The sequence below is a fragment of the Pelobates fuscus genome, chromosome 3 (genome assembly GCF_036172605.1).
Source record: "Pelobates fuscus isolate aPelFus1 chromosome 3, aPelFus1.pri, whole genome shotgun sequence".
NCBI lineage: Eukaryota > Metazoa > Chordata > Amphibia > Anura > Pelobatidae > Pelobates > Pelobates fuscus.
The window spans coordinates 296858877-296878767 of NC_086319.1; the positions used below are offsets into that span (position 1 = coordinate 296858877).

Consider the following 19891-nt stretch of genomic DNA (forward strand, 5'->3'; position numbering starts at 1 on the left):
GAAAAAATAAATACAATTCACGAAAAAGGATCACCGCCTTTGGTAACACCACTTATAAAGCTTATCGGGCCTTTGCGACTATACTGATTTACAGTTTAATGCACATTGACTCACAGCAAATGTTTGTTACTGTCTGTATTGTCTACAAAAAAAACTATAAAATACTGTTTACAATAATATGATCTTGACATTCAATCCAGTTAAAGTAAGTGTTAATCTGGTTACAAGGGAGCTATGTAACTGCCAAGTGAACTGCAAACTGTAGACCAAAAGTAAAGAGGAATTTCCTTTCCAGTTCACAAAGTCCTGAATACGTCTGAGGTAAGATATCTGCCTCAGCAAGTGGAAGGCACTTATTTTTACAAAATACAGATTAAGGAACAGCGCGGGCACAGCAAAATAAAGCTTTAACCCCTTAAGGACCAAACTTCTGGAATAAAAGGGAATCATGACATGTCACACATGTCATGTGTCCTTAAGGGGTTAAAATTGTGCAAGGCTACTTAGTCGCCTATCTTAAATATGGGGATTTAGTTTCACCATAAATTTAGACATATGTAGGAAGACAACACAGAAAAATGGTACATCTGAATGTGTAGGTCACACCAGGTTTATTAATTAGAATGTGACTTTCTGGAAACGACTATCATACCTTCTATGTCTGTGTCAAATTGGTCCTGACGGTCTACTGCAAAACATCCATGGTGGGGCTGAGCAGTTTGAGTTAAAAAAAAAAAAACCTGCAAGTTAAACACACACACTGCCTACTGCAACACAATAGCATATTTTCAAGACTTTTGCAGTTATCTTTGTGTTCTTGATTTGTCTGTATTTCCACTTGTTTTAAACATCATACTTGCTCACTAGTAAAAGTATGACATGGTGCTGTATCCAGACAGCAGCCAATAATGTGCAGGGTATGTAGTTAGGTCAGCTAAGGAAACCTATTGCACATCATCGAACATAGTGCATCACAAGACACGAGAAAACACAGAACATCAGAATGCTTCTTTTATTACATCTAAAGACTTCTACAGAAACAGGTAACATTCAATAAGTAAACAATTTTTCAATGCAAGTAATAAATATTTTCACTTGGTACTTTATACAAACTGACATTGGCCTACTATACATGTTTTAACCATCTAAGTGTCAGGGGGTTGTGCACTATCACATAAGACCCCCCCGGCGCTGAGATGATTAAAAGCTGTTCAGCTGGTCTAGCATGCCATATGGACACATTTTTAAGGCAATGAGTTACAGGTACAGTTCATGGAAACCAGTGACAAATCCTGGTGTTATGTACATTAGCTCCTGCCCAATCTACTGCTTACCAATTAAAATAATTAATAAACAGGACCAAATCCCCAGCGCTCCCAAACTTAGCTTTAAAACATAGAAAGAAATCACAAACAGAACACAATCCTTCTAAAAAAGCAGGTACAAAGCACTAAGTTTGCACTAAAATGTCCATCCTTTGGCTGGACATCATAAAATTGATTCACTCCAGGTTTATTTTTGTGGTGGATAAAGAGCAGCAGACCACTAATGTTTAAAGACAAAATTATTAAAACGTTCATGGCTCAAAAGATACAGCTTTTAAAGCATCCAATCTAGATGTAAAAGTGAAACATTATCATGGCACTGCCCCCCACCCCCCTCTCCAGTTTTCAGAAGGTTTTATTGAGGCTACTCAAGGCATGGTCAAAGAACCTTCACTTTGAGAGTTTTGGTAAAATGTTAAGTTTTTAGAATCAGAAAAATAGCCCACAACCTTTTCCATGAAATTCTAAATAGCTATGGGTTTCCTGAGATGGCCAGTCTGTAAGACGTTAAGTGTCCTCAAACTTGGGCAAGGACAATGGATGGGAGTTTTAGAAAAGGAGAAAACAAAAAAAAACCACAAAGGTGTATGCTTGATACCAATGAAACCAACACACATTCAGAATATTGGAAGAATTCCTGGATCATTTGTTTGCTTATCTGGTTAACCTATCAGGTGAGAGGTAGGCCTCTACATCCCATAAAAAAAGATGTACAAAAAAAAATATTGCTACTAGATTAACATGTTCTGTAGAGTATTTTTTTTAAAAAAAAAATTCTACAGAAGAATCATCATCAAAACTGGGTTTAGCAATAATGTTGCTGCTTCCAGTTATATTAGCTTATTTAGGTCTGACTGGCAACAACAATGAAATGTATAACTGAATGAATACCATGTGCTTTTTTTTTTTTTTTTTTTACAGATTCTAGGAAGCTTGTGACTAGCGTGTATGTGTGTATTGCATCCACACATATCCGGTGCACAACTAACAGTATAGTGTTTTGACATCTGTAAATAGATATATCCATCTCCCAGTAACCATCCTCTGATCATGAAAAAAATATTTGTTAGTCTTACAAATACTGCTGAACATGCCAAAACAGACTGCATATGTGGCAATATAAAATCTCACACACTGCTCATGTTTCAAAGTACCTGAGCTTATTATAAAAAGATACCAATTAACAGTCTGTGGTAGGCATCAAAGAAATCATGGTGGTGATTGGGAAAGTGGTTACATAAGTCTGTTTCCTAGACACACAGGCCATTTCTACATCACTAGTAGGAACACATGCATTGTACAACAATCTTCCATCCTATAGCATAGGCTCTACCAGCAAACAAAACAAAACCTTTAAGGTGGCTAAGGGGAGTGGGGGTGGGCAAGCAACCTAAATGGTGGGTTTTTCACTATAGGGTCAGGAATACATTTGGATTCCTGACCCTATAGTGTTCCTTTAATGTTAAGTCGAATGATTGTGTCTTAAAGAGGGAACCAAAATAAGCACTGAAAGACCGAGGGGAGGACTGGACGACGACATAAAATGGAACGATGTATGCATTTTATTTATATCTGTATGAATGCATACGCTCTAGGTAATACATGAAAGGTCAAAGATTGAGCAGGCACTATTTAAATGTGTGATTCTATGGTTGTGTTCATATATTCCATAGAATTCCTAGAGCATATCCAGGAATAATTTGAATATGGTCATCTTCTAAAAGAACAAAAAAAAAAACATTTATTGCTTTTTGAATCCTGCCTTTCATACTTTTGTATTAACCTGCAGGGACATTCTAGTCAAGGTCTAACATATACCGTACACATTGCACCCAGAATACTTGTGTGTATCCACATAGGCAGAATAATAGACTTCATGAGATTCAGGTAATGGCTCATCTCCCCTGCCAGATGCCCTACTACAGAGCATAGCAGAGGCAGACTACATTTATCTTACGAGAAATCATTACATTTAAGACCTCAGACAAAAAATTAGGTACTTTGGAGTTGTGGTCTGCTTGTGCACAGTGTGCAAAATAATGTAACTAAATCCCCACTATTTTATATCTAGAACAACAGTTTATAAAACTGTCCAATACATTAAAATTAGAAGGCAGTTTAGCCTAAATAGTCAATATTTTTCAGAAATTAGTGCAGGAGTTTATCCACATAAAACATTAAGTTAGCTTGAAAACTAATCTGGATACGGTAGGAAATCTTTTAATCTATCACTTTGTAGTAAAGTGGTGAAAGAATTACAAAAAAGTTACAGATATGGAATACATACTTAATTGTATAGAGGTAGTCCAAAAACTGCAAGATTGCTGTTCATGGATACCTAGAAATGTAAAATTATACAAATTTACACAATTAGTACTTTATTCATTCATCCAACCTTTACAGAACTACTGGATAATAAAAAGGTGATAGAGATTCTATGGTATTCTCTTAACATGCAATATTTTAGACAGGGTCTGAAATAGTAGCATAGAAACAAAAATACATTTTTGTCATATACATAAGATGTATAAAAATATTAAAAGTGGACAAATACCCGTTATGGGTATCTGTGTGGAACCTAACAGCATTTTCTTTCATTTTTCTTATTTATAAAATAAAAATGCTGGTAGACTGCAAATGTGTGGTTGTATCAAGGCAATATGAGTGAGGTAGGGGCTAAATTAGATTTTACATAGTTGAAAAGGGTATATATATATATATATATATATATATATATATATATATATATATTAATTTTTTTTTTAACTGCCACAAAATACAGGCATAGGGCTGCATTCTGAATTTGGTTCAAACTACGATTTGATCATACAAGAATATAGCAATCTGCAGTTAATGACAGTCAATGTAGATGCCTTTGAGTCTTACCCAATCAAAGAACCTAACAGCAAGGGAGCTTCCTATACAGTGCCATTATCTAAATGTTAAAGCCATGACATTTATTAACCAAATAAATGAGAATAGAACATTGTGTCACACTATAAACTGTGGTCTTTCTTGCACATATACAGTTCAGCTAGAACTGAAACTTCAACACCAGCTTTCAGTGTTGTAGGGCACTGAAGTGCTTGGTTTTGAAATGTTCACTTATTGGCAAAAACAAAAATTAAATTATGATACTCAAAATCCACCAGCCACATCCCGCACTGACCATAGGAAACCAATGCTATGGTTGCCGCAGTGACTTCCATTAGAATAAATACTTTGTTAAAAGTGCCGAGTTTAAATGAAAACAAAATATCACTCCAGCTTAGTTTCAGGAATGGAGAATCCTTCAGGGAATGAATGATTTCACCCCTCAGGGCCAGAGAGGAGAGAGTAACCAATACTGTGTCTGCTGTAAAGGGGTCCAGGAGTAATTAAATTAGATTTGCAATGCCGTGAAGCCAAGGGAAAGAAAAATAAAACATATACTAACTGGGATGGAGAGCTCTGGACCAAGAGTGTCTCCAGGGTGCAGTTTGAAAATTAACATGGAAGTGCAGGGGAAAAGGTGGGTCCATATCTCAGTTTTTGTTACCATGTGAGTCAAGTCTTCGGTTTATATACAAAAGTAAAACTGAAAATATAGTTCTGTTCTCTGTACATGTCTTTTTTTGTTTTCTTTTAGTAGTTTTATCTTTAGCATTTCCCTTAAAAATAAAATAAAGGAACTGGGTACTGGATGGGATTTAGGGTCCTCAGGGTGTGTGTGAAAGGGGTCATGTTCAACAGGCCATCAGTCCAAGGAGATTACATCTGGTATGATGCCATAGAGAGACGAACTGTCTGCTGGTCCCCGACTTGCTGCACTGTGGCTCTCGCGTAGACTGTTTGAGGAAACCAAACTGCTGTTACTGCCACTGTTGCTTCCATTAGTTGCTGGGAGTGAAGCACTTGCACCTGCGTTTAGCTGGTCCAGGAAGATTTGAGAGGAGGTGTAAGGAAAGAAACGCGAAGAATGAAGCAAATCAGGCTCCTCTGTAGCTGCGGCGGCAGCTGCTGCAAGTAGAGAAGTATTGTAATGCTGTATAAAGAAGAAGAAGAAAATAAAGGAAAAGCTACATTAGAGAAAGGAACAAGACATGCAGAACTTCTAATCCATTTTCAAAAAACAAAACAAAACAAAAAAAACCTTTACCATATTCCAGAAGCCCATCTGCTAAGCAAGCTCTTGACTCAAAAACTTGAATCTCGAGGACTATATGGGCATTTGTTTCTTTTTAAAAGCTTAACATAATGCTGTAATAAGGTAAATGAAGCAAACACTGTTCCGCTAGACCTAAACTTCACTCATGAATGTTTTGTTTTTTAGTTGTTTAAATTCTAATGATTGACACTTGTAAAGTGACAAAATAAATAATGGTAAAGGGTATATAAGAACTAAACCTTTGTTTTTAGAGAATTTAATTTAGGTATGTGTTGGTGCTTTAGATAACTTTACTGTAAAAATGTCCCGTGCACACACACAAGCAGATTACTAAAAAAGTGAATATACACAAAATTAGAGTTCATTGTAATTGCCCCAGTTTTATTATTGTAGACAGACCGTTCCCCAAAATGCAGACTTACTTGGTTCTCCCCCGATAAGAATGGAAAGAAATCCAGTCCTGTAAAGAAAATGCCAAATAGTTTAATAGTGAGCTGAAACACTTTAAATGGCTTTGACAAACTAAGAAAAAATGTTCTAGAACATGAAAAAAAGGAAAATATATATAATATATATGTGTAATAAGTTGTTCTAAGCAATAACCATTTTACCATTACATATCTCTGAGTTGGCCTTTAGTTGCCACCAGACATGTTCGCACTACATCTGCTCCAGTACAGATGGTCATTGCATTGCTCTGACCAGAATAGAAGATGCACATTTCACTTTACTAAGAGATGCTCCTGAGACCAGGGTAATTTAGGTTAAATGGGTCTCCCACTAGACACTACTAGGAAGTCTTGTACTTTAAATAATATATAGCTCATAAGTATGAGAGTCGGTGCATGATATATATGCACCCCCACACCCTTAAAATAAACAAATACAAAAGATAACATTTCTTTCGAAAGAAGGTAGAATAGATTTATTAAGCAAAGCCCTCTGATGCAAAATGGGTATGACAACCGTATGCCATAAGCATTACTCCTGTATGCATGGAAACTGTTTAGGGATTAAAAAAAATTATCTGGTTTCTCTTATTCAGAGAGAATACTTAGAAGGTCAGGTTTAGTCATTGTTAATTTAATGCTGACACCTAGAACACAAGACATATGGCCAGTAGGGTTCTGACTAAAGAGCAACAGTATGATACGCATTCTATGCTTGTACCTTGTAAGTAGTCTGGCATGGGTGCCATGTGGAAAGGATGTCTGTAATCTTGGATGAGGGGTGTATTGATGTACGTGGAATCCACAGCAGGCAGACTTGGTGTCCGAGAGATAGGAGAGGCCTGGTGAGGGAGACTTAACATACTGGAAGGAGGGGGAAAAAAATAAAATATATATATATATAAAATTACTGAACATTGTATTGTAATTGGATTTCTCCTGCTATTACAGTCACACCTTTCTAGGATTTACACCCATTAAATGTGCTACCTTCCCTTGGCTGACTGCACATTGCAGGGAAGCATGGGAGGATGCGCTTTAAAAACTAGTGATGGCTACACCTGTTCCGACTCATTTAAAAAAAAATACAAACTTGCTTTTTGTAAGAGGTTTTGCAGTTAAGGGACACTAGTCACCAAAACAACTTAAGCTTAATGAAGCAGTTTTATTGTATAGTTCATGCCTCTGAAGTTTCACTGGTCAATTCTCTGTCATTTAAAAGTTAAATCACTTTTGTTTCTGTCCAGCCTTTAGTCACACAGCCTACATGAGAGAAAAAAAAAAAAGCATTTCCAATGCCAACTTATTAGCAGTTTTTATCTCTTTTTCTGTAAATTAACTTTATTCATGCACATGAGGCTTCTTCATGGTCTATCTTAAACTATTAACAGTGCAGGAGATAAATTCTAAATGAAACAGAATTTCCAATAAGTGAAGTGTAATTAAACATTAGATCTCACTTTACAGGAAGTGTTTATGAAGGCTGTGCATATTACATACAGGGAGGTGTACCTAGGGCGGCATAAACAAAGTGATTCAAAGGGACACTATAATGTCAGGAAAACCGCTTAGTTTTCCTGAAACTATAGTACCTTAGGGTGTCCTTCCCGCGGCGCTGAAGGGGTTAAAACCCCTTCCGCTACTCACCCTTTCTCCCCCCCCCCCCCCCCCGGCATCCTTGTCTGACGTCACCGGCGCCGAATGCGCATTCAAAGTGTTTTCAACGCTTTCCCATGGACGCTCTGCGTGATTGAGGCATAATATGCCTCAACCATTGCCGATGCGCCACTAGAGGCTGGCTTAACCCCAGATGTAAACATAGCAGTTTCAGAAACCGCTATGTTTACATCAGGCAGGGTTAACCCTAGAGGGGCCTGACACCCAGACCACTTCATTGAGCTGAAGTGGTCTGGGTGACTATAGTGTCCCTTTAACGCTTAAATGGCAGAGAATTGAATAGCGAGACTGCAAGGGGCATGAGCTATTCATCAAAACTGCTAAAGTTGTTGTTTGAAGATCATAGGTCAATGATGCCTGAAGTAGTATTGCAGATATAATGCCCAATAAACAGCATGCTTAAGTGCATCTTGTCATACATGGATACAAATAGCTATATGGCCCTTAACACACTTACAGTGTTATTAACTAATGAGATAATTGTTGGCAAGTCAAAGAATTATCAAGAATTGAATCTTAAATAAAGGGGAAGCATAGACTTTTTTTCAGATTGGCTACAATGGCCTTGAATTCACACTTTAGTGAATAAACCGGCTTAAGTTCATGCATTTTGCATGTTGCATAATTTTTCAATCACTTTCTGCTTTTTTCCCCATTACTCCAGGACAGGTGAGCACAACGACGTTTTGGCTTTATTATGGTGTCGATTCAGATAGGCCAGCCTAAAACATGTCATTGTTCTAGCATTCTCAAATTCTCACTTACATGATTTTGGATTGTCCTATGGGTTTCCTCCATGTCCTCTCTGCACTCAGATATTTGATAGTCAGGTAGTCAAATACATAACACACTCACCTCTTATTGCTAATTGGGGATGCTGGAGTGATGGACGGGCAACTACGTTTCGGGCATGGTTCTTCCTCCTCCTCATCAGATGAGCTGTCTATTGTCAAATCAATCACCTCCACCTTTTTATTTTTGTGAGACTGCTGATGAGAGCTCACTTGATTATCCACAGTGCTGCTGATACATCCACCTGCAACATTGTTAAAGCAACTTAGAAGATGCAATTAAAGATCTATTACCAGTGGTAGGTGTGCACATGCCACATATATGCTAAGTGTGCCAGAGTAAAATCAACTAGAATATAATAAACTCCCCTCCCCCTTTACTATCTTTGTAACCATAGAAAATATACCTCTAATAAAGCTTGTTTACAAAGCAAAGATCAATAAAATGTCATTGGGAGAATAGGCATAAATTTAGTAGAGGTCGTAAAAAAAACCAAAAAAAAAACCCATTTACGTATGGAAAGTCAGTACATGGATATTACAGGCAATTCCATTTTATAAAACTTGTTCATTTATGTGATGTATGTGGTAATGGATTGAATGCAATAATGTGAGCCACCACAGCTCTGTTAATAAAGGCTGAAGTGCTACATCCTGTAAAGACAATAATGGGCACTTACTGTCCACTCCATTGTAAGAGTTTTTGACCTCTTGTACGTCTTTCTTTGACTTCATGGGTGACCATGACCCATCTTCCTTGAACTGAATTTCATCACAATCTGTGCAACATTTCAATATCTCCATGAAGAGTCTAACAAAATGCAAAACACAAAAATGATTAAAACATCTTTAATTATTTTACAGACCCAGGGATCAAAATATTCATTCATTACTAGTTCTTTGCAAGTGAAAATTCTGCCCTTGAGTGCAGAAATTCAACCCTGGTGAGTGTTCTATGGACTCTCCAGGCTTGCAGTGGCACGTTACTTTTACGCACTGGAAAAACCTTTATTATACGATAGAGGCAATGCTAGGAACCATCTGTTGGTCTCAAACAGACATTTACAACACAGCAGGTCCTTTTGTACCTCAGTGGTGTTGTGATCATTTATTTAAATGAAGAGATTTTTTTAGAGCAAGTGTGGATAACATGAGGGTGGGACAGAAAGTTAACTGGTTCTAGAAGATGATTGCGAACTCAGAGATATGCAAAACCAAAACAGGAATTTAATGAGATCCTTTCATCTGTCGCCTACAGTTGTACCATGGAGCTCAATGCACATGAAGAAAATAAGAAGAACTCACCCGTCTATGATTAAATGCTCGTATGGAGCCTTTTTGTCACAGACAGGACACACCCAGGTTGGCTTCTTTTCATTCATCTGGATGTAGAGAGTGGCATCAAAGCACTGCAAGTGAGAGCAGGTCAGCGATCTGCAGGGGATGGTCAACCGCATTTTGCCAAGCTGAAAACAAAAACAGGGGTATAGATTAAAGTATAGCAAAACAGTTGTGCCTGAACAAAATTATCAACGTAAAAAGATTTCACACTCAAAATCTTCAGAAGGAATAGTGGAAAAACTGAAGCATATTAGCAATGCTACGTTAACAGGAATGACTAGTTTAGTGATGTAAATGCCACACCCCTGAATCGGGAGAATGAATGCTCTCCAAACCAGTAAGCAACAACTATCCCAATTTCAAAAGCTTATTAACAGAACTGCAATAGGCTGAAAGCAGACCAAGTAATTCAACACACAAATCCACATCAAAAGATATTATGCACATTATTGTTCACTCTTCAAGGTGGGTACTGATTTAACATACATGCTCTCAGCATTGATACAAACGCAAACATGTCTAAATTGTGCATTACAATGCATATCATGTCAATTAATCTAGTTCATAAGATGTATACATTTTCTAATTCCATGATCTTGTGTTTTTTTTTAATTGAGATTTGTAAGATCCAACACATTATGCAGCACCATACAAACATTTAATGATTATTGTATGCAAAAAAAATAAACAATAACACATACATACAAAATAAAGTTAATGCCCTTACCGGACACAGGAGAGAAACTCGTAAACTAGTTGTAGCAATTTCACTGTCCGGATCAGCTGTGAGCTTTTCCTTAACTGGAGATACAGATGAAGTATATTAAATAAAAAACACTGACAAACACCAACACAAATTTTGTCATTAATCAACAGGTACAAATATGGTATTTTCAGCATTTTAACCCCTTAAAGAGCTACAAACAACCAGACTACTAACATTTCAATGAAGTGATCTGGGTGCAATGGTCCTGTACTTTTAGCCCTATAGAGTGAAAAACTCTTAAAAAAACTTTTACATTAAAGGAGTACTATAGTGCTAGGAAAACAAACTCTTTTTCCTGGCACTATAGGGTTAATAGCACCCCAGAGCCGCACGCGCATTCAAACCGCCCATAGGAAAGCATTACACAATGCAATTTATGCATTAAGGATTGCGGAAGCGGCCACTAGAGGCTGGATTAACCCTCAATGTAAACCTAGCAGTGTCTCTGAAACTGCCATGTTTACAGCGGCAGGGTTCAAACTAGGGGCACCTGGCACCCAGACCCCTTCATTGAGCTGACGTGGTCTGGGTGCATATAGTGGTCATTTAATGGGTTAATACAAGCCTCTAATGGGTCTTCCTGACAGGAGTTCTGGTGCTGGAAGCAAGCAAATATTTAGATTCATTAGAGAAAACGGTTTGGCAGTGTATACACTGCAGGAAGGAAGACTATAATCCCAAACTAATGATTTTTATTTTCAGGACCATATATTCCCTTTGATGGATGATTTAGAAACATGCAGTCACCATCATGGAACCTCATGCAAATTGTGCACCAGCAGGATTAGGTCCCTGCAGTTACTGGGGAGATACAAATATCAATTTAGATGGCTCCCCTCTTTCTACAGGGGCCATGTTTAGCGGCCCCACTCTAATCCATAAGATGTGAAACATATTGAAAGCAGCACGCAGCTAACAAATGCATTCAACATATTGGGATATCACTGGAAAGAGGAATACCCGCAAGGCTGGAAAATAGCCTGATAGGGAATCCCTGCATGAACAACTCCTGAAAGTTATCAACGCTGGGCTGAACCACAAGAGGAGCATGAAGATCAGCAAACGTCCCCCTCTTAGATTTAGGCATTTAACAAATCAGAACTAGTAAGGTAATCTATATTTAATTACAATAGTTGTGGATAAATTTAAATCAAAAACTTTGAAGAAAAAAAAAAAAGGGGATTCAACTGTAATGACAATAACAGCTGGAAGCATTCCTAAAGACACTTGGACTTTCAACTATTCCACCTGTCTCAGCCTAAGTGACTTGCATTAGAATATGGTACTTGTCTGGTATTATCCCCTTTGTACCAAGATCTGCGCAAAAGCCAGACTGGTAGTAATAAGAGTTTTGTTGCCAGTTAAGAGATGCATTCCTTTGTTTTCTAGAAGTTCTTTGGCTTTAGTTTAAATGTTTTATTATTCAGTTAGTGCAAGAATTAATGGATTTCTTTTATTAATACACAAGAAGGTGAAGGATTGGACTGGGTCAAACAAATGGCAATTCTCCAAATGAAATCTTTGGTAATAAAATGTATTCACAAAAAACAGCATCAGGTCTGACACGCACCATCATGGCCTCCAGCTTAAACCAATTTTCTGTGAATATTACAGCGGGGTGTGTGCGTGTGTAGAAGAAAGACAGATCCCAGATACAGAACTTATCAGGATCAACAATGTAAACAGCTAGAAGAATATCCCAGGGAAAGACTAAACTTACTCAGTGCTCTGGAATGGTCTGGGTTGCGGATCCCTTTTGCTCGTAACCGCTGTAATAATATGGACGATGACAGCTGCTTGACCAGATAAACAGCAAGGGAAAAATTCTGGGAGAAAAATAAATAATTAAGAGGACAGATAATCTTTGCTGTAAATAAATAGGACATGTTTAAAATGACTACAATATAATAACTTTACAGCATTACCAAGTAAAGACATAATTACAATATCAAGAGCCCAAGAGAGGGCACCACAAGCATTTCCTCTAACTATTGGCAGGGTATAGTGGCCAATATCTGCAGGGAACTGCAGCCAAACTCTAGAAAGTGAATACAATATATATTTATATGGAGTGTTATGTCAGTCACACTGGAAATACAACTCACTAATAGCAACTATAACAGATTGATGGCAAATTAAATGAACAGTTAGATCTGCTTTGAGTTGAGCTCGCTCTGCTGCAGTGAGTACTTATAGACCCTTAACACACTGCTTCACGTGCAATGTAACCAGTATTTTGGGCCACAAGAACCCAGTAAAGCAGACTTAGCGAAATGCCAATGAGTTCTACAAGTAAAAAAAAACAAAAAAAAAAAAACAACTATAAAACATCTACAAGGAAACGTTTAAAAAAAAAAAAAAAAAAAAAGTGCACTTTGGTTAAATAGAGTAAGCTATGATCTCTAACATACATCGTGCAATGCTCCACTTCCTGATAGATATATAGATATAGATATATATATATACACACACACACACACACACACACACAGATACATACACGTCTCAGATTGGGGGGGGGGAAGGGGGGGACCATTATGTGGATTTTTTTTCTGAGCTCAGCAGGGGGTGCGGAAATGAGATTAAGAGACTCCCACTTAACCACCAATCTTCAATCTACTGCTCTTCTGATTTAAGTTTACTTGATCTGCATAAGATGTGAAGTGCTTTCACACAAAGAGTAGATAGAAGAATTACAGCCAACCTATTCATCTGTACAAATATTATGTACAAGGGAAACAAGGTGAAATGAGGACACTGAGCATCATAGATATGGCAGCATGCTGGGAAATGCAATTCTAGGCAAGATGAAAGAAATGGACAAGAGGTTATTCCAGACTGAGGAAAGAAAAACCAAAAGAAGGGGAGACATTAAATTGGGATGGGTCTTATTTGAAATGGAGTCTACATTTAGAATATAAATGCCAAGTAAGCTAAAGCTTGCAGAAGTCCTTCAATATAGGTTTTAGCCCTTTAATTACCATGATTTTCAATGCAAGCTGTTTATTGAATATCAGTTTTGTCTACAGTTTAGTGTATTAATGTTAACCAAGTACTCCAGTATTTTGCAATATGGCCTGCACACAAAAAACTTTTAGCAGACAAAGTTTTAGGATTATTTACGATTAATATTTTAAGTCAAAATAGATTAATTTAAGCCACTGTGGTTTTGTTATGGAATTATTAAAACCTTATTAAATTTTCCATTAAAACCTTTATTAAATTTCTCATTAACTCCATTTAACTTCATTATATGACAGATTTTCCTAACAGCATTTAGAATATTAGAAAGAGAATGTATTGTATGTATCTTCTAGAAGGATATGACTAACACCGGAATCATCAAGTTCCTGTAATATGAAACAAAGTATACCATAGCTAGCTCATGAGAAACTGCTCTAATGAAATGTCCATTCTCTAAAAAGCCTTGAACCTAACCTCGAATATAACATCACTAACTACTCAAAATGGCGCCTAAAGCCCCCCCCTTCCATCGAGTAAAGCCTCGTGCTAAGTAAGATGGCGCCTGAACCATTGTGTCCACACCCGTGTCCAAGATGACGCCACCTCTCGGTGGGAGGACACTAGCCAGCCACTTAGTACTTGAGCCAATTAATAATATTGATGGGTGGACATTGACATAGCCACTTAACACAATTAATGATGTTTATTTGTTGTTATCTTGATATTCAATGATGATGTAATTTTGCTCTTATAAGGGTCTGCGAGCCTGCTTTTTAACCAGATGCCATTAAATTTTCTCGAAGTTCTTTTAACCTGAACTCCGTGTGTCAGTGTGAATTTACTTCTGCGTATACGCAATTTAATCATCTCAGATTGGGACAGGAACAGATAGACATTCAAACATATTTGTTTGCATAAAATAATCTATATCAGTTTAACATTTAAAATGCAAACTTCTGTACATTTTAATGTTTCATTTAAAGGATCACTATAGGGTCAAGAACACAAACGTGGTTAAAACCACCATCTAGCTCCCCTGGGCCCCTCATGCCTCCATCAATATAGTAAAAGTCTTACTGTATTCAAGCCTGAATCTATAGCTCTACATGCTGTTTGCCTCAGGAAAAACAAGCTGTCTGCTGACATCATCAGAAGTGGTGGCCGATCCAATCACAATGCTTCCCCATAGGATTGGCTGAGACTGACAAGGAGGCAGATCAGGGGCAGCGCCAGCATGATTCGAACACAGCCCTGGCCAATCAGCATCTCCTCATAGAGATGAATTGAATCAATGAATCTCTATGAGGAAAGTTCAGTGTCTGCATGCAGAGGGAGGAGACACTGAATGTTTGGATGCATTTAAGGCAGCCATGACCCAGGAAGGATCTCTAACAGCTATCTGAGGAGTGGCCAGTGAAGTTATCACTAGGCTGTAATGTAAACACTGCATTTTCTCTGGAAAGACAATGTTTACAGCAAAAAGCCTGAAGGTAATAATTCTACTCACCAGAACAAATTCAATAAACTGTAGTTGTTCTGGTGACTATAGTGTCCCTTTAAGAGTAGGATTTTAAGTAAAACTACTTTAAAGATCAAAGTTATATGAACAGTATCATTTAAATAAAACTAATGTGCTAGCATGAGTACAGATTGTATTCTTTTCGGCATTTTGCTTTGAGGCTGATGCAGTGGGCTAAACTGTGCAGCACGAAGCCAAGGTCATTATAGTAGCAAAATCTCTCCCTCAAAAAGTTTATCAGTGGCACCCAGTCCGATGCTCTCATTGAACCCTCTGAAATTTTCAGGAAGTCAGAGGGAGAAGTGGACACGCACACTCTTCACAATTCACGACTTTCTGGCACCATAACTTCATTTAGAGGAAGTTGCTATGGTGCCCGAACCGCTCCTTTAACCCAAGAAATGTAGAAAATTTCCAATTACCAGTATAACACGGCCCATCAGTGTCAAGTTATGGCAATGGAATCTTGGAGGAAAAAATTTTTTTTTATATATATGAAAAAAAAACTCCCTTGTTAAAAATGTAGAGGCCATTCAGAATATCTATATAGTTTCCAGACTGTGCAACATTAGTTGTAAGAAACAATTTTGCATTTCTTGTAAACCGTAAAAAAAACAAAAAAAAAACACCTACTCTTCGTATTTCTATGTGCACTTTTAATAATAATTATTAATATTAAGTAAACCGTAACATAGCTGATTGCATGCTGCTTACGAGCTGGCTACGTGCAGGAGCTTCCGGCTCTCAGAGGAAGTCACCAGCACCTAGCAGAACCCACAACAAATCGGAAACAGTTTGAATATTTACGTGGGAGGAACCAGGGAACTCCTGTTACTATAATTACAGCTTTTTGCCGAGTTAACACACCTCTAGTGGCTGTGTTCCAGACAGCCACTATATAGGTTTCTGCACTGAGGATTCGGTTCTCTGTCAAATGCTGTTCACATAGAACAGCATAGCATTTTGCAACGCTTTTCCACTAGCCCCCCAATGTTTCACGATGGGGAAACATTGGGTTGGTTTAAATCATCCAATGTTTGGATGTCTCCATTTCAGCCAAGGAGACAAAGCGGCATGACTGTTTCACCTGTCAAACCCTCAAAGCCAGCGGAGGGGGTGAACTAAATTGGTAAAGAATAAACCAAAGATAACCTCTTATTCAAGAGGGAGGTGTCACCCCAAAAAGTGCTTTACATGGAAAAAAAATAGCTGCTCTACACAAAAGTGTGGGATACCCTCTTGCCCACACAACAAGCACTAATTGGGGAAGGTGCCATTGCCTCTACAGGGAGTGCAGAATTATTAGGCAAATGAGTATTTTGACCACATCATCCTCTTTATGCATGTTGTCTTACTCCAAGCTGTATAGGCTCGAAAGCCTACTACCAATTAAGCATATTAGGTGATGTGCATCTCTGTAATGAGAAGGGGTGTGGTCTAATGACATCAACACCCTATATCAGGTGTGCATAATTATTAGGCAACTTCCTTTCCTTTGGCAAAATGGGTCAAAAGAAGGACTTGACAGGCTCAGAAAAGTCAAAAATAGTGAGATATCTTGCAGAGGGATGCAGCACTCTTAAAATTGCAAAGCTTCTGAAGCGTGATCATCGAACAATCAAGCGTTTCATTCAAAATAGTCAACAGGGTCGCAAGAAGCGTGTGGAAAAACCAAGGCGCAAAATAACTGCCCATGAACTGAGAAAAGTAAAGCGTGCACCTGCCAAGATGCCACTTGCCACCAGTTTGGCCATATTTCAGAGCTGCAACATCACTGGAGTGCCCAAAAGCACAAGGTGTGCAATACTCAGAGACATGGCCAAGGTAAGAAAGGCTGAAAGACGACCACCACTGAACAAGACACACAAGCTGAAACGTCAAGACTGGGCCAAGAAATATCTCAAGACTGATTTTTCTAAGGTTTTATGGACTGATGAAATGAGAGAGTCTTGATGGGCCAGATGGATGGGCCCGTGGCTGGATTGGTAAAGGGCAGAGAGCTCCAGTCCGACTCAGACGCCAGCAAGGTGGAGGTGGAGTACTGGTTTGGGCTGGTATCATCAAAGATGAGCTTGTGGGGCCTTTTCGGGTTGAGGATGGAGTCAAGCTCAACTCCCAGTCCTACTGCCAGTTTCTGGAAGACACCTTCTTCAAGCAGTGGTACAGGAAGAAGTTTGCATCCTTCAAGAAAAACATGATTTTCATGCAGGACAATGCTCCATCACACGCGTCCAAGTACTCCACAGCGTGGCTGGCAAGAAAGGGTATAAAAGAAGAAAATCTAATGACATGGCCTCCTTGTTCACCTGATCTGAACCCCATTGAGAACCTGTGGTCCATCATCAAATGTGAGATTTACAAGGAGGGAAAACAGTACACCTGTCTGAACAGTGTCTGGGAGGCTGTGGTTGCTTCTGCACGCAATGTTGATGGTGAACAGATCAAAACACTGACAGAATCCATGGATGGCAGGCTTTTGAGTGTCCTTGCAAAGAAAGGTGGCTATATTGGTCACCGATTTGTTTTTGTTTTGTATGTCAGAAATGTATATTTGTGAATGTTGAGATGTTATATTGGTTTCACTGGTAAAAATAAATAATTGAAATGGGTATATATTTGTTTTTTGTTAAGTTGCCTAATAATTATGCACAGTAATAGTCACCTGCACACACAGATATCCCCCTAAAATAGCTAAAACTAAAAACAAACTAAAAACTACTTCCAAAAATATTCAGCTTTGATATTAATGAGTTTTTTGGGTTCATTGAGAACATGGTTGTTGTTCAATAATAAAATTAATCCTCAAAAATACAACTTGCCTAATAATTCTGCACTCCCGTATAGTGGCACTATACCTACATACTTCAGAGCCATGACTTAGGCTTTGTAAAAGGTGAGCTCAATACCCACCATTGATTTTATACTGGTAATTTTACACATTGGTGGTCCTATTCTTCTCTCTGTTTTGGGAGGATACTTTCCATCGAAGGAGAGATGTGATGCTGCCCTAAGAGAATAACTGCAAGTCTTACGAAGCCAATATACATAGGCTACATTGCATGTGAATGAACTGACCACTTAAGGATAGACTATACTATTGCAATTACCATCTGCACTATATAGTGTCTTTTTTTGTCTTTCATGTACTGGATATATTTCCCCTATATATTTGTACATATTCACGGGGTAAGTCGCCTGTGGCGAAAGTGACCTCGCTACTTGTGTTTGGAGGGGCCTGCTTGCCAGCCTCTTGCCCTGCGATTAAGGCCCCTGGACTGTATTGCCCTTCAAAAGCTCTGTTTGGGCTTATTGGACATTAAACTACTCTCTCTGGCCCTTTAAGTACTTTGGAGCAGTTCTACAACTTTAAATTGGCACTTCGGATGCAGCTGAAGTGCCGAAGTGGCCGCCATTCGACAAACAAACACGTGGCGGCAGCCATTTTAATTCAGCCAAACGCGGTCAGCTGTGTTTTGCCGTCGAGTTCATGGAACTGAAATCGGCTACTTGACGGCACGAACACCGCTGAAGTTTTACCTTCTTTGAAACCCTTACCATTCGAATAGATTCAAACTGTGTTCGACTATTCGAACGCCACATTGACATTGCTATTTTCACGAACGGCATCTGTTCGTGCATTCGAATGACGTTTACATTGGGATGAATAGACCGGCCACACAGCCCAAATCTGTGGAACGGTTTTGGGCATGAAAATGTGCGTGCGGTCGGTCAAAAAGAGACGTCCATGGATCTTCTGAACCCCTGCTCTGATCTAGGGGATTTTTGGATATGTATTTCATCCAGATCAGGGCTATCCAGGGATATATTTATATTAGATTTATGGGGGTATCTTATGTTTTGGGGTGTTTTCTGGACTTGTGTGTTTTTCTGCCTGTGGATAATTAGTTTATCGTGTTAGCTATTTTAATTACATCAGAGGCAGAAGGAAGGCATTGTTTGCTGTATGTGGGAGTGTCTGTCATTATTACAGTGTTCTTATTGGTTTGTATTCTTTGTTTGCTTGTGTACCATTGGTCCAGGGGTTGTGCCTCTGGCCTGAACCACTGCATAAATTGTGAGTGTTTTGCTGTCATCAAACAGACCTGCTTTAACCCTTCATGAAGTCTCGGCTCATGCTTGTGGGATTGGAGAACTACACTCTTGAGGATTGCTATATTCACACTATACTTCCCAGGGAAAGCACTTGTAAGAGCTTTGCTTGTTCCTACTACGCTCTCAGGAGGAAGAGAAGCCTGCCCACTGGAAGCTGGATCCTGGCCTTGGGTCCAGGGTGAGGGAAGAACGGCAAAACCCGGCGCAGCTGCATTGCTGGAACTGGGGTCTGCAGTGTTGATGGTGTCGGTTGGAGTGCTGGAAGTCCTCGGCGAGCGCTAGGAGCATCGATTGACGGAGGTACTCAGTCGGAGTGCAAGGCGGCCAGTCACATCGCCCCTATTTTTATTAACCTAAATTGGTAGTTTATAACTATAGCATTAGAAATACACGTTTGTATGCTTAATGCTATATATTCCTTAAATATTTTACTGCTTTAACTCGCATAATCCTTTTCTGTAGTCCAGTTTTATAACTATAACTGAGAATATATCAGAGGGATGTGCGCACATGAATAGGTTTCATATTCAGCAAAGAGAATGTGTTAAGAATTAAATAAGCTTAACATTTATAGACAAAAAATAAATAAAGTAAACTCAAGGGACATGCTTACCCTTCCAATTTCTGCTGTCCAAGACACCACAATTGTGTTGGGAACAGTTGTAGACAGTCGCACAAGTGAGGTAATGTTGATTGGTCGGCTTGGTCGCTTTGGTTCAACTCCATTTTTGGTTGGTGGAAGATAACCCTGTATGAGAAACAATTCTTTAGAAGAGCCCATGGTTTGATGGAGGAATAG

At 38.7% G+C, this 19891-nt stretch overlaps 1 protein-coding gene across 4 annotated transcripts in view; it reads right to left on the reverse strand.

The window, feature by feature from the left end:
- Positions 1-4082: 4082 nt before the first annotated feature.
- Positions 4083-19891, reverse strand: part of PIAS1 (protein inhibitor of activated STAT 1) — a 50255-nt gene continuing 34446 nt past the window's right edge. For all 4 annotated transcript variants that reach the window (XM_063448737.1, XM_063448738.1, XM_063448740.1 and 1 more), the window contains exons 6-14: positions 19706-19840; positions 12217-12322; positions 10458-10531; positions 9695-9855; positions 9070-9200; positions 8454-8634; positions 6643-6785; positions 5895-5932; positions 4083-5349 (exon numbers count right to left, since the gene is read on the reverse strand). In XM_063448737.1, the coding sequence (XP_063304807.1) occupies positions 5062-5349; positions 5895-5932; positions 6643-6785; positions 8454-8634; positions 9070-9200; positions 9695-9855; positions 10458-10531; positions 12217-12322; positions 19706-19840 (1257 nt within the window). In that variant the 3' untranslated portion in view covers positions 4083-5061. The remainder of the gene's footprint in view (positions 5350-5894; positions 5933-6642; positions 6786-8453; positions 8635-9069; positions 9201-9694; positions 9856-10457; positions 10532-12216; positions 12323-19705; positions 19841-19891) is intronic.